We start from the raw sequence: 15,338 nt of genomic DNA on the forward strand, positions 1-15,338 counted from the left end.
GCTACCATAGTGCTCACTACTTCCAAGCTGTTTGAGATAGCTAACCATCCATTGATGCCATGTACATCATGTGCCTTTTCGAAGGAGTAGCAATGGAAAAGCCAGTTCTGACAGATTCCCTATTGTGTAAGATAGAGAGCCAGAAACAGATGAGTCCCTCTTGGGACAGAAGTTCTTCCATTGAGGCCCAATGAATTGGAGTTTGTTTCTTTGGTGAACCTCAAAGTAGTAATTTATTAAATAAATAACTGGAGTGGGAATACCCAGGTAGCATGCAAGAGTTGGGACCTGGTGGTGAACAGGGCTCAAATATACAATGTTTACTGTCATCCTTCTCCTATACCACTAGCCTCTTTTTCTCAACTTTCCAGTCTCCAAAATCTGAAATCAATATCATCTTGAACAATCTATTTATTAACATATACTAAGAGTTAATCAGATGTCAACATCTGGCAAGGGCTATAGTATCTTCCCTTTTTCATGGCTTTATCCATCACCTGCTAGCCACCTGGCTGTGTCCTGCCTTCCATCACTGCTACTGATGCTATCCTAGTTGGCTTTTCTTTCCTGTTTTCCTAATTTTTTCACTCAAGCAATTTTTGGGGGGCGGGGATCCTTAATCTAAGAGGAACTTTCTAAATATACATGGCTTTTCAAATCTGTTTTCTTTTTAATTTTTGTCACAGGTGCATGGTACTATTAGTCTATAAAGCTCAACAGTGTTAATAAGTGAAGATATGCTTATGATTTTATCTTGCTGCATGTTTTTTCCTCTTTCAGTATCTATTTCTAAAATTTTTTATTCACATAATTATGCATATTGATGAGCATAGTAATGTTTCAGTTCATGTATCTATTCCGTAGTGATCAAAGCAGAGCAAATTAACACAAATTATCTTAAACTTTCTCTATATTTTTCTCTATGGTATATACATTCAAAATACTCTAGCTCTTTTGAGATGTACCACACATTAATATTAACTATAGTAACCGTATTGTACAAGAGAACACCGGAATTTATTCCTCCTATCTAACTGTATTATTGTATTTGTTGACAAACCTTACCTCATCCTCCAACCCCAGTGACTCTTTCCAATCTCTTAATAAAGATTCTCTGTGGAGTGTGTGTGTGTGTGTGTGTGTGTGTGTATGTTTACTATGTGTGTTATTGGAGTTTGAACTCAAGGCTTCATAATTGCTTGGCTTGCTTGCTAGGCTGGTGCTCTACCACTTGAGCCACACCTTCACCTCTGCTTTTTAGTGGTTATTTTGGAGATGAAGTCTATTGAACTTTACTACTCATACACAGTAGAATTGTTAACTTCCAGATCTCAACCTCCTGAGTATCTAGGATTATAAATGTATGCCACTGGTGTCTGACTTAGCCAGTTTTCTTTACTCAACTTATATGAGATGAACTCTTTTCAGATTCTACATATGAATGAAATCATACAGTATTTTACTTTGATGCCTGGCTTAATTCAATTAGGACAATGCCTTCTAGGTCCATCTACATTGTGAAAAATGACAAATTTCACTTGCTAGTTAGTATTTCATTGTGTATATGTTACCACATTTTCTTGATCCATTCATCCATTGGTGGGCACTTAGGTTGATTTCTTACCTTTGTTATTATAAATAAAGCTGCAATAAACATAGAATGTAGCTGCTTTTTTTATGTCCTTTAGACATAACCCACAGTGAGATTGCTGGATCATAAGGTGGTTCTATTTTTAAATTTTTGATGAACTTCTGTACTGGCTGGTTTTTTATTTTTATTTTTTTGCCACTCTTGAGACTTGAACTCAGGGCCTGAGTGTTGTCACTGAGCTCTTCTACTCTATGCTAGCACTCTACTACTTTGAGGCACAGAGCCACTTTTGGTTTTATGGGTTAACTGGAGATAAGAGTCGCATGGACTTTTCTGCCCCATCTGGCTTTGAACTGTGATCCTCAGATCTTAGCCTCTTGAGTAGCTAGGACTACAGTTGTGAGCCACCAGTGCCCTACTCTATGTCTTTTGTTTGTTTGTAATGGCTATGTGAATTGTTTTCTGTGTATTTTTGTCTTACTGCTTAACTTGTGTCTAGTACTGCAGTTTGGGTACTGTGGAAGTCACTCTACAGTCTAGTGGGAAACATATAGCAACAGTCTAGTGGGAAACCTATAGCAATCAATAATACAGTATTCACTGTTTCTATAGTTACCACTGCAGCATGAAGAACCCATATTGTGTGCAGTACACTTGGGGACATGGGCTCTACACAGCATTACTTCTGTCACATCACTCTGCTCAAGAACCTTCCTCAATGCGTCATTGTCTAATAGCTCCTATGGTAATCTGGCTGCATCTTCCCTAACTTCACCTTCTGCCCACTTTCTCACTTCCCCTAAATACTTTGAACATACATTCAGTCCTTCAGCTATGAAGCTTCTTTCTCTTTCTGTTCTGATATCCTGATCCCTCCCTTGTACAATCCTTTGAGGATTTTTGATCACAATATATTATGTTCATAAACTGCTTTGTTAGGTGGCAACTCCTTTGTACAGCTACCTAAAGATAATAGTGAACAAAATACAAACTAAAAAACAGCATGAACTCTTCTCAGTCTATGGAAGATAGTCTGGATGTTTTGCTGTTTGTTTATTTGTTTTTTCCTTTTGATACTGGGGTTTGAACTCAGGGACTTATGCTTATTAGGCAGATGCTGTACCACTTAAGCTATGGCCAGTTCTTCTCATCATATTTCTTTTTGTCTAAAGCAAGCTAAGTTCTTAGTCATCCCATTTCTCATACCATTACCAATTTTCCAAAGCTTCAGGTCTTTGATGAAAATGTCAAGGTCAAGATTGACTATTCTACTATGTCTTCTCCCTCACATATTCCTGGACACAGGGATATGTATGTACAAGATATACATAATTCCTGGACAAATGAGTAAATGCATGAAAGAGAAGGTAAACTTTGGGTTGTAGATTAAAACTGGACTTTGAGTGTGATATGAATGAACCTGCAGTATTCAATGGCACAAGAGTGGGGTCCTCCTGAGCACACTTGGTTTTCTGTGAGATGCTGCGAGATCCACGCATGTGCAGATGCTGTTACACAATGTTGGCCACCAGCCCATAGCTGTGGAGATGACCTCATTGGCTTGTATTCCCAGCACCGCCATCCTGCACCTCCAGGCAGCATCAAATGGACTCTTGTTGCCTTTGGAAGTGTGGGCGATTCCTAGGGGAGCAGTTTCTCTGTAGAAGTGTGCAAGGTCAGGCTGACTCGAGATCATTTTAAAGGCTGCTCAGTCAGACTTTAAAGAGGAAGTTGCTTTTTTCTTCTCTGTTGTCATGGCATCATCCCAACCTCCTTTGGTTACTTGCTTTTGCACAGCACTCATAAGCTCAGTGATGTAAATACACACTGCATGACCATGGAATATAGGGATGATATATTCTTCAGTGTCTAGTTAACCCTGGCAGCTCTGTCTAGCTAGGAAACTAGGAGCTGGTTCTGAGGTGATTACTCTCACTACTGCTCCCCATTTTGTTTTTCCTGTGCTGTCAGCTTCCACTTACCTAGCTCAGAGCTGGGTGGTCTGGGTCCTGGGTGATCCACCTGGTCCCACCCTCTCATTCCACTCTCCTTTCCACTGTGTCTATCAGCTCACAGAAGTTCTGCGATCAGTGGGAAGACAGCTAATGCTTTTGCTGCTTTGTCACATCTCCCACAGCTGCCTTGTGGTAACAAACTCCTATGCCTTTCTTTACAAGTGAAAATTTAACAAACAAGCTTCCATTGCCATGCTCTCACCTTCCAAATCCAAGCACAGGATCTTGATCAAGTGTAACATGAAGGGACCTACAGGAAGTTGGTAACTAAAGGATGGAGTTCATCCCAACACATCTGGGCCTCATTTTCTGAGTGATATGAAAGCATCAGACATGCATAGGTAGGTATTATGTAATACTTGGCCATAAGCCCATTTCTAGCTCAGGAGTACTCAACCACGTATGATGACCAAAGGTATTCAGTGTGTGAGTTGCTTGTCTGGCACAACAATTCAGTGAAAACATCCCTGAGCCAGAAACCCTGTGTGTTTGCTTAAAGAATCATCCAAGACCTTTGGAAGTGGTGGCTAGTTGGTACTTTGTGACATTATCCCTCTGTGCTTGTGGTCTTATTCTTAAGTGGCAAGCCAAGAGAAGTAGGATCCACTCAGCCTCTATCAGGTGATCTTCAAAGTTCCTTTGTGGAACTTCTCAAAGGCTCCACGGTGACTAATGGTTTTTACTTAGAAAGACTCAACTGTGTTCTTTGCATCGGGTAGTCTAAAGATGACCTGAGAGTTTTGTGTTCCACATGTGATGCTTCTCTAGAAAAAAGGCATCCTCCGGGAACTGATTTGATCATTCTTTTTCCTTGACTGTCTCATTATGGCCTTTAGTTTGAGATTCACCAGAAAAGAGTAGGTCCTATCAATATGGGGCCCAGGAACCCTCTGGTAGTGAATGTAAATTGTGTGAGTGCATGCACACACATATATGTGCGGTGTGCATGCACCCATAGCTTATCCTGATTCCCAGAAAGGTCACGGGTTCTCTCTCCAAGTTTCCAATCCACTGCATTAGAACGATCACTTTCAGCAGAACATTTATACCCACGTTGCTCTTGGTGTGTGCACACTTTCTACCTGGGTCACTATGCTCTCAGTATAGCTTTGAGGGCACTTCCTTTGTTTCTGTAGTGTGAGATAGGGAGGACCATGACAGGCATGGGATGGAAGAAGTGTCTGACATTTGACTTATCAGTTGGTCTCACCAGCAGAGTTGATTTAGCCTTTGCAGGTGTATGTGGGTGAACAAAGAGGAGGACCATCTGCTTTTCTCAGCCACAGTCACAGAGTAACTATAAAACCATGCATACAATCCTAGTTACTCAGGAGGCTGACATTTGAGGATCACTGCGCAAATCCAGTCTTGGCAGGAAACTATGTGAGACTCTTATCTCCAGTTAAGCACCAGAAAACCAGAAGTGGCACTGTGGCTCAAAGTGTTAGAGCACTAGCCTTGTGCAAGAAAGCTGAGGGATAGCACCCAGGCCTTGAGTTCAAGCTCCAGGAGCAAACAAACAAACACAAACAACCCACTGATGTGTACATACCTCCATTTTAAAGGTTTTTCTATTTATTTTCTTCTTTAATTGTCATAACAATGAAGTAGATATTCATGTATCCACTTTTACACATAAGGAAATCTCATTGTAAAATGATTAGTCTGCTCAAAATACCACATCCAGTAAGCAGTAGAATGGAGATTAAACTTTATTCCAAGTTTGTGAGGATTTCTTGAAGTTTATTTTGATGAACTTGGCCTCTAGCTTGCTAGAGAAGTGCTCTTCCACTTGAGCCATACCCCTAGTCCTTTGGCTTTTAATTTGTTTTTCAAATGGAGCCTTGCGCTAACGCTCTTCTAGTTGTCCTTTGACTGTGATCTCTGCCTTCTAAGTAAATTGGTCTAGAGGCATGTGCCACGGTGAACACACCTATGTTTGTATTCATACTTAGTGCAGCATCCACCATCCGGACAGCTCTGCTCTGCAGTTCCCCCAAATGCCTGAACTTACCACCACCTTCTCTTTACTGCTTCCTCCCTATGCTACTCACTCCTTAATCCTTGACCTCCTAAGGGCCCCAGGATCTACCCCATACCAGACTAGAAACTTGGGAATTTTCCTTGCTTTCTCTTTCCTATTCAGGATGTTACAAGTCCCAGTAGCCTTATCTCAGAACAGTTTAGAACCCATTCTTACTTTCTATCCTGATTACTCCTTGTCTGAAATCAGCCCCTCCTCTGACTTGACAGGCTTCTGCTGAAATCTGTCTCCTCCTCTCCATCCTTTACACCAGTCCACCCACCCCCTTTCCTCCTCTCCAGGGCAGCAGGACCTAGTGTGGGAGCCTAGTGTGTGCCAGGATCCATGTTGAAAATGGGCACATACTGCCTTTCCAGGGGGGCTGTTTAGTAACTTGCAAAGATGATATATCTCCTGCGTCAGAGCTGGATTAGAAACCCAGCAACTCAGCCTTCAGTCTCTACCACTGTGCTGTACTCCCTGGCATATGCCGGCTCCTGCCCAACGCTGCAGACTCCCAGTTCAGCAGCCTTTGCTTGGGCGTTAGCTTGGTAGCTGCAGTATATACTGGAGTTCTCCGACCTCTTCCTCTGTCTGTAATACCAGACATACCCCCTATCCTATATCCCTGTTCTTTTTTTTCCCATTACTTTATTGTCAAAGTGATGTACAGAGGGGTTACAGTTTCATATGTAAGGCAGTGAGTATATTTCTTATACAACTTGTTACCTCCTCCCCCATTTTCTTTCCCCTCCCCCTCCCCATTTGTACAGTTGGTTTACAGCATATAGTTTTTAAGTATTGCTGTTGCATTGGTTTGTCTTTTTATCCTTTGTCTCTTGATTTTGGTATTCCCTTTCCCTTCCCTAGTTCCAATACATGTATGTGCAATATCCAGGGTACCAAAATCAGTTGCAGTGATATCAGGGGTAAAACCATGGGAAAGAAAGACAAAAGAAAAAGGCATAATTTCACATGGTATGTTGAAAATAACAACAATTATAAACCACTTATTTTGATAGCTTGTAGTTCATTTTGCTTAGCATCATCTTATGTGTTCATATGGACATAGTTATTGAACTATTGTAATCTTCTGCTAGGACTGTCCTAGATGTGTACTAATTATTACCAATGAGGGAAACCACAGAGTCTGTGTTTCTTTGGGTCTGGTGCCCTGTTCTTTAAGGCAGGAAACAAGTGCCTCTCAGGGAAGCTTCAGGTTCAGTGGCCTGCTGTTCCTCTGAGCCAGTTGGACCCTATGTTGTGTATTGCTCTGATTTGTACTCATCAGATATCTTTGTAAGCCCTCTGGGCTCAGAGGCCATGTCCATCCTCGCTCCTCCCAAATGTAGCACCTTGCTTGACCCAGAGAACATGGTCTAACCAAAGGCCATCTTTGCCTGATTTATTATGAATGCTTTTATTTGCTTCTTTCTGCTCTGCCTCACACTGTAAACATTCCAGGCACCATTAAATCTCTTCTGCTGGCTTCCTTCAGCAGTGCAGGTGCACCACTTAAAATTGCATGGAAAGATAACAGGGAGTTTTTTCTCCTTCATGTACAGATGCAAGCCTAGAATGACAGGGCGGCAGTGTGACCAGTGTGCTTCTGGGTTCTACCATTTCCCTGAATGTCTTTCCTGTAATTGCAACAGACATGGAACTGAGCCTGCAGTGTGTGACCAGGTGACTGGGGCTTGCCTTTGCAAGGTAAGACAGCTCGTGAGAGGCTGGGGAGACTGCTGCCAGGCAGAGAGAAGCTCTTCTTAACGAGTCAGTCTATAAGAGTGTGAGAAATGGAACAGATCCATCGTGGGCTTTAATATGTGCAGAGAAATCATGATTATCATCTTCATACAAATAATTTAAAAGAACTCCTTAGTCCTTTGAAGAGATGCACTCTGTAGTTGCAACAGACATGGGACTGAGCCTGGAGCCCTCAGAGATTGGTGGCCCTTGAACCCCTATTGAAACTCTGAAGTCAGGGATAGATCCTCTCTAGAATAGTCAATATGAACCATTTCTCTAATATCAAGCGGTTCATAGATTCCCTAAGCCTGTTCCTGGACCACTGAGCTCATTTTATCGTCCCTGCTCCAGTGGATTCTTCCAGATTATTAGCAGGCCCCATTCCCAGTAGAGGCTTCCAGGTGTGAAGAGTTTAGTGAATTGCTCTCTATACTCTATGAATCCTTGTAGTGTTATTTCTCTACTTCAAAATACCAAGGGGCATCTCATGCCTTTCTGGAAAGTCTCTCTTCCAGCTGTAGAAGCTAAAATGAAGTGGTATGAAAGCAGTTATGTATCCTTTAATGTTAATATCCATGTTCTAACACTTTGTATTGGTGTTTGATTTGTACCAGTGGCTGAAGCCAGCAATTGGAAAAGCTTAGAAGAAATGAAGTCTTGTTCACGTTTTGTCTCACCAGGAAAATGTGGAAGGCACAGAATGCAACATGTGTAGAGAAGGATCGTTCCATTTGGACCCAGAGAATCCCAAGGGTTGCACCAGCTGTTTCTGTTTTGGGGTGGGAAGTCATTGTCACAGTACACATAAGCGCAGGGCTAAGGTATGCAAGGAATCTGAGTTCTTGGGCTTTTTTCTGTGTTTCTAAATAAAGAAATGAATTGGCAGGGAGCATTGTGGAACATTTTGCTTACTGATTGGCTAAAATGGTCCTCATTGCCCTGGCTTTTCCTTGCCCTGTAGCATTTTCTTCAAAGAGGTCCTCATGATCGTTTCCAGATTATGAGATTATGAGATTTCTTATAAAATGTCCTTATGCTCGGAGGCCTTTCCTCAGCACTCCCTATGAAAAAAGCCCACTTTGGTCACTCTCTCCCTAATATTCTTCACAGAATTTAACATCTCTAATTTAGAGAAGTAGAATGTGGATCCTTGATAAAGCACATACCAAAGCATAGGGACAGATTCAGGGACATAAAAAAGACCCAGCAAATGTTTGTTGAGCGACTAGATCTTGTTATGTTAGCCAGCTTTCCATTACTGCTACAAAATACCTAAGGTACTCAACTTAATTAGAGAAAAGGTTTATTTTGACTCGGTTTTGGAGGTTTCAGGCCATAGTTGGTTGTTTTCATTATTTGGCACTATAGCAGGATGCATGACAGAGCAAAGCTGCTTACCTTATGGCAACCTAGAATCAAAAGTAAAGGAGAGAAAGGGTTGAGGTCCCCAAATCTCTTCCCTTCAAGAGCATGCCCCTAACTTCCTCTTACTTGGCCCCAACTTTATAGGTTCTAACACTTCTCAATGATGCCATATTAGGGAGCTTAGCCTTTTACCTATGATCCTTTGGGAGACATTTACAATTCAAATTACAGAAGTTGTTTTCTCCCTTAAAAGAAAACCTTGTGGGGCTAAGAATATGGCCTAGTGGTAGGCATGGCCTGCCAGGCATACATAAAGCCCTAGGTTCAATTCCTCAGCCCCACATATATAGAAAAAAGCCAGAAGTGGCGCTGTGGCTCAAGTGGTAGAGTTCTAACACTGAGCAAAAAGAAGCCAGGGACAGTGCTCAGGCCCTGAGTTCAAGCCCCAGGAATGGCTAAAAAAAGAAAAGAAAAAAGAAAAAAAAAAAAGAAGGAAAGAGAAAACCTTGTAACCCTGTTCGTTGCTGGGTACCAGTTTCTCATGCCTATAATTCTAGCTACTCAGGAGGCTAAGATCTGAAGATCGTGATTTAAAGCTAGCCTAGGTAGGAAAGTCTGTGAGACTCTTACTTTTGAGTAACCGCCATAGTGCCAGAAGTAAAGGTGTGACTCAAGTGGAAGAGTGCTAGCTACCCTTGAGCAAAAAAGCTCAGGGACAGTGCCCAGTGCCTAGATCCTGAGTTAAAGCCACATGACTGACCAAAAAAACAAAAAAAGAAAGAAAGAAAACAAAACACAAGAAAAAAGAGGGAAAAAATGAGTATATAAATCCACTGTGAAGTGGATTCCTGCTCTTCAGGGAAAGAGAAACATTATTTCTAACCTACTTTCCTTATTGATTCTTATGTCCTCCTCAGAATGGAACTGGCTTCCTTTGTGAACAGGGAGCATTTTAAAAAAATTGATGCTTATTTTATAGAAAAAAAATGGTAATTGACTGATGCTTTCCACAATATAAATTCTCTATCTGACATTTCTGCAGCTTAAAACAAATAATTGTTGTGTTTCATGGTTTCTGTGGCTAGGAATTCCTACAGCTCTAGTCATGTATTCCTTTAACAGTTATTGTTTTATTATTATTATTATTATTTTGTGCCAGTACTAGGGCTTAAAGTCTGGGCCTGGGCACTGTCCCTGAGCCCTTTTTGTTTAAGGCTAGTGCTCTATTGCTTGAACCATAGCTCTACTTCTGGCATTTTGTGGTTAATTGGAGATAGAGTCTCACATACTTTTCCTCCCTGGGCTGGCTTTGAACCACCATCCTCAAATCTCAGGCTCCAGAATAAGTAGGATTACAGGCATGAGCCACCAGCAGCACCTGGCTATTTTATTTTGAATATTCATTGACACAATTACTAAATGTCAAGAACCAAGCTGTATGCTGAGATACAAAGATGAATCCCATGTACATACAGTTACTGCTTTCCAAGAACTCCTGGTCATGATGGATTGGATGGAGACAGTGGTGGAGGAGGGAGGGGTCTGTGATGAGCACCCAGAGAGGGCAAGTTCAAGGGGAGACAAATGGAGCTGAGGGCATGGCTCTAGGGAAGAGCGTGCGCTTTGCAGGATTGAGGCCCTAGGTTCAGTCTCCAACAGCAGAGAGAAAAAGAGAATGAGAAAGAGACAGACAAACAGACAGGCACTGTCTTTGAAGCGAGGTGGCCACCCCAGGGCTTTTTCTATGCTTCACAATGCAGCCGTCACCCACAAAGCCACACATATTTATTTCCATTTATGTTGCAGTTCATGGATATGATGGGCTGGCGCCTAGAGATGACAGATGGGGTTGATGTCCCCGTCTCCTTCAACCCAGGCAGCAACAGTGTGGTTGCAGATCTCCAGGAGCTGCCACCCACCATTCACAGTGTATCCTGGGTGGCCCCTCCATCTTACCTGGGGGACAAGGTAAGAATGGCCTGCTTTTCTGTGCCCTCTGAGGCCTCCTGCACCACTGCCTGAGCCTCATTTGCTGGAGGTCCAGAAGGCTGGTGAGGTTACTAACAATCAAGGAATGAGCTTAACAGTGATGAAGACTGACAGGCTACCTCTGTGAGGGGCTGGAGAGGTGCACCAGGTCCCCATATGAAGGACCCCCTCCCAGAAAAGGACATACACAGTATTTTCCTCCATTTTTACTTCCTGCCAAAGCATTTTCTTCTAGGAAGTATATAGCCATTTACATAATTTCTGTTGCAAATAGGCAGGCTTTTCAATGCTAATGCTGAGACTTCTTCATTTTAAAGCAGAAGGAAAGTTTCTTATTAGGAAAACAAAAGCTGAAACATGGCTGTGGGCTTGTTTGCAGAAGCATTGGAGCAGGGTGGCAGTTCACCCGATTTTCATTAATGGGGTCATGCGGGTATAGTTACACACTTCCCCTGGAACTTGGCAATGACTCACTGCATAGTGGTCACACTAGAGCCTGGCCAACTCTGCCCATCTTCTAGAGACAGAAATGCAAGCCCCATGTGGAAACAGAATGGCATATGCTTCAAGTTTGGCAGGGGTAGAAGTTTCGAGAAAGGGCAGCCTTCACAGGACCCAGCTCAGGTGATGCCTAATGTCACATTGAGAAAGACAAAATGTTAGGGCCTTGTTGGCCTGATGTCTTTAATCCAAGGAACCTTTCTTTCTTTTGATAGTACTGGGATTTGAGTCCAGGGCTTTATGCTTGCTAGACAGGCACTGTACCACTTAAGCCAGACACCTGGGCTTTCTTGCCTTGTTTATTTATTTATTTTTTGGACAAGCTATTATTATTATTTTCTTTTTGCCTAAGGGCAGTCTGGGACTTGGACTCTCCTACTCACACAGTAACTGGGATTGAAGATATGCATGACCATGCCCAGTCCCTTGCTTTGACATGGGTGTGGAGAATGTTCCTCTCTCACTGAAAACTCCCTTTCACCTCTCTAATGCTTAGACCACCATGCTAGTTATATGTTACTATGTAACAAGCAATTATTTATTGCATTTGTAGCTTAAATTATTATGTTGCATGGTTTCTATAGATAAGTACCCTAAGAAGTGATCCTGCAGAACCTCTTCTGAGGCTACAGTCAGAATAACAGCCAGGGCAGGACCTCTGAGGGCAGGATCCCCTCCAAGTTCACTCCCAGGGCTGCTGGCAGGTTTGTTCCCAATGGCTCCAGCTGGAGAACTCCGCTTTCATCATAGGGGAGGCTCCACAAGTTACCCAGGGGTCCTCATGACATAGTTGCTGGCTTCCCAAGGCAGCTTGGAGACAGACAACAGACAGACAATAATGAAAAGATCTCAAGACCAGAGCCACAACCTTTTTATAACCTAATTTTGGGCATGACATGCTGTCACTTCTACTTTACTCGATGCAAGAAGAATGAGTCACTAAGTTCAGCCCATACCAAGGAGAAGGGTATTTAGCTGCACTTCCCAGACAGAGGAGTATCAAAAAATTATTAGTAGGTGTGTGTTTTGCAAACCTGATTAGTATAGCAGAATGATAATATTTCAAGTCAATAGGAGGACTGGGGCTCGACCTGGTCGGGTGCAGAGGGTAGGTCTGGGAGCCTTCCTTCTGTGGTCTGCAGCCCACAGGAACAGGGGCTCCTCTCCTTCAGGTGGTTAGTGCATTTTGTTCTGTCTAAGCTGAGGCTGTTCCATCACTCCTTCCTTCTGTGGGTTTCTAATTCAAGGGTGGGAGCTGTCAGTAGCAGGGTGAAGTAGCTGTCATTTGCTGCCAGGTCACCACTACAATGATCTGCTTACCTAGCACGGAGAGATAGTCTACATCCCTGACTGGTTAGACATGGCATTTGTAGAATTCACAATAGTATGGCTGGGCATCGTTCCCACCTATGCAGGAAACAGAGGATCACAGTTCAAGGCCAGTGGATGCAACAAGTTGATGAGCCCCAATCTGAAGAACAAGCCAGGTATGGTAATGTGTGCTCTCGAATCTCAACCACATGGAAGGCAGAGATAGGAGGATCATCCTCTAGAAGGCTGAACCAGGCAAAAGTACAAAACCTTCTTTGAGAAGTAAAGCAGAATGGGCTGGGGGCATGGCTCAAGTGGCAGAGTCCTGGCCAAGTTCATGTAAGGCCCTGAGTTCAAACTCAAACACTGCCAAGAAAGAAAGAAAAAAAGAATTCAGAATAACTTAGGAAATAGTTACTATCTACTTTCAGAGGACTTTTTTGGGGGGAAATTTTATTTGTAGAGACCTATTTTGTAACCGATATTACCTAATTCTCTTAGTTTACTAAGAAACCAGTGGCCCAACTTTCTTAGAATTACTGCAGATTCAATAAATATTTTGATTTAGTAGTTATATGGACAAACAACATAAGATCATCTCTATGTCAGTATGATTATTATTTTCTTTTTCAGTGAAAGTATATTTCTGCTCATAAACCTCATTCATGCTCATGCTAAACTTTTGTGACTGATACAAATTAGTATAAAGCAGAAGGTTAAAATATCATCCCTAAACCTACTGTCTAGAAATTCCCTTGTCTGCACGTCTGTCTATTTGTTTGTCTGCCTCTCTTGGTCTCTCTTTCTTTGTCCCTTTGGCTGTACTAGGATGTGAACTCAGAACCTCTCACTTGTTATGCCAGCGCTCTACCACTTGTAGCCCATCTCCAGTCCTCCAGTTGTTTCTTGCTAGTTACCTTTGAGGTAGAGTCTCTTGAATATTTCTGCTTGGGATAGCTTCAGAGCTCAGTCCTTCTGTTCTCAACTTCCTGAGTAGCTAGAATCACAGGCAGGAGCCATGGAACCCTGGCCCAGACTCTGTAAATCCTGGTACTAATGATGCTCTTTATTCAATTCCAGGTTTCCTCTTATGGTGGCTTCCTCACTTACCAAGTCAAGTCCTTTGGCTTACCTGGCGACATGGTTCTTCTAGGACAGCAGCCAGATGTGCAGCTCACTGTAAGTATCACAACAAACTGCCAGTAACAGGAAGCGACAGTTTTAGGTGGCACTGAACTAAAATTGAAGACACTTAGTAGGTGGCCTACAAAACATTTAGATTAAGTTGTTTTCAGCCTCTTGAAGATACTAGAATCTTCCAATCTAGTGTAGAGCATCTGCTCGGGATCCTGCATCTCTGACCAAATGGGTCCTATCTTTTCCATGTGCAAGGCTGTTGCTGAGCTTTGTAATGACAGATGACCCTGCCCTCCAAAAGCAGGAAGTGGGTGGTTAGGAGTGGGTATTGTGCCTATAATTCCAATTACTCAGGCACTGGAGGTAGAAGGATTAGGGTCTGGGACTAGCTTAGATAAAAGGCCTGAGAACTTATCTGAAAAACAAACTAAAAGCAAGACTTGAAGCATACACAATAGAATCAGCCAAAGAGACAAGCAGCAGATAAATGGACAAAGTATATCTATATTAGAATATTACACAGCCAAAGAGAAAAAAAACTGAAATCATTTGCAAGAAAATGGGTGTAATTAGAGGGCATCATTTAATTGAGGGAGACCAGCAAAGCTCAGTAAACAAAATATCCTATGTTTTATTCATATGTGGAAACTAAACCTAAAAGATATACATGTTCATGGACATGTTCATGTCCATGTATAAGTATCTAAAATTAATATTAATATGGTTAAACATAGAACACGAATCTGAGGAGCTACTCATGAGGAGGGGGAGAAGGTAAAAAGGAAAGAGGGTGACTAACTTTGTAATACTTTGCAAGAGCAGCATAGAAAAATTCAGTGCATGCTGTTGGTCTGTAGGGGGCTGGAGGTGAGGAAAGAGAAATAGTGTCTGTGGGTAGGAACCAGAGGGGAGGGGTTTTGCTGTTGGGGGAGGATGAAAGAAGTTAAATACTCTCAAAATAGATAATTTGCAGCTGTGGAAATGGAATGAGACAGGATTTGGGGGGAGGGGACAGAGAGTGTGATAGAGGGGGTAAGATTGATTAGAAAACAGTATAAAAATGTGTGGAGATAAAACAATGAACCTCCCTTGTATAATTAATATAAGCCTCAAAAAAATGGGGAGTGATTGAGGAATGGCTCAAGCAAGTGCAAGGATCTGAGTTCAATCCCCCTTCCTCCTAAAAGTCTGTGCATGAGGGAGATTGGAGAAACATGCATTTGGCTTTAGGGCTACCTTGGAGTAGCTGAGTGAAGTTGAGAGTAGCACAGTCTAAGAGTCCCCCTCCCCCCACCCATCCCCAGAGTCTCCAAGAGAAGGGCACCAAAGGAACCAAAGTTCCTGCCCCTCAGTGACAGGAACTAAGGGCAAGCTAGGCACTGGGGCAGGAGCAGGGCAGGAAGCTGACCGCCCATTTTGGCTCACTGAGTCACTAAGAACAAGCACAGAAGGGTAGGGAGAAGGGTGCTTAGTGCTCTGCTCAGAATCCCATTTGATAGATTTGTGTCTTGAGAAGTAACATCCGCACTCGGAGTGCCTCCCTCCCCATCCAAAGCTGCACTTGTGACAGCTCCCTGAGATGGAATATCATATCATTTCCTTCTTTGAATCCTCTACAATGTAGGTCACACAGCTTGGGGTCCCTAGCTTGGAGATG

The 15,338-nt window shown here is 42.6% G+C and overlaps 1 protein-coding gene across 2 annotated transcripts in view; it reads left to right on the top strand.

Annotated features, from left to right (window-relative positions):
* Lama3 (laminin subunit alpha 3) overlaps positions 1-15,338 on the top strand; it is a 214,209-nt gene that overhangs the window by 120,269 nt on the left and 78,602 nt on the right. For both annotated transcript variants that reach the window (XM_048363240.1, XM_048363241.1), the window contains 4 exons: positions 7,195-7,339; positions 8,059-8,199; positions 10,550-10,711; positions 13,625-13,723. In XM_048363240.1, the coding sequence (XP_048219197.1) occupies positions 7,195-7,339; positions 8,059-8,199; positions 10,550-10,711; positions 13,625-13,723 (547 nt within the window). The remainder of the gene's footprint in view (positions 1-7,194; positions 7,340-8,058; positions 8,200-10,549; positions 10,712-13,624; positions 13,724-15,338) is intronic.

The sequence above is a fragment of the Perognathus longimembris genome, chromosome 15 (assembly GCF_023159225.1).
Source record: "Perognathus longimembris pacificus isolate PPM17 chromosome 15, ASM2315922v1, whole genome shotgun sequence".
NCBI lineage: Eukaryota > Metazoa > Chordata > Mammalia > Rodentia > Heteromyidae > Perognathus > Perognathus longimembris.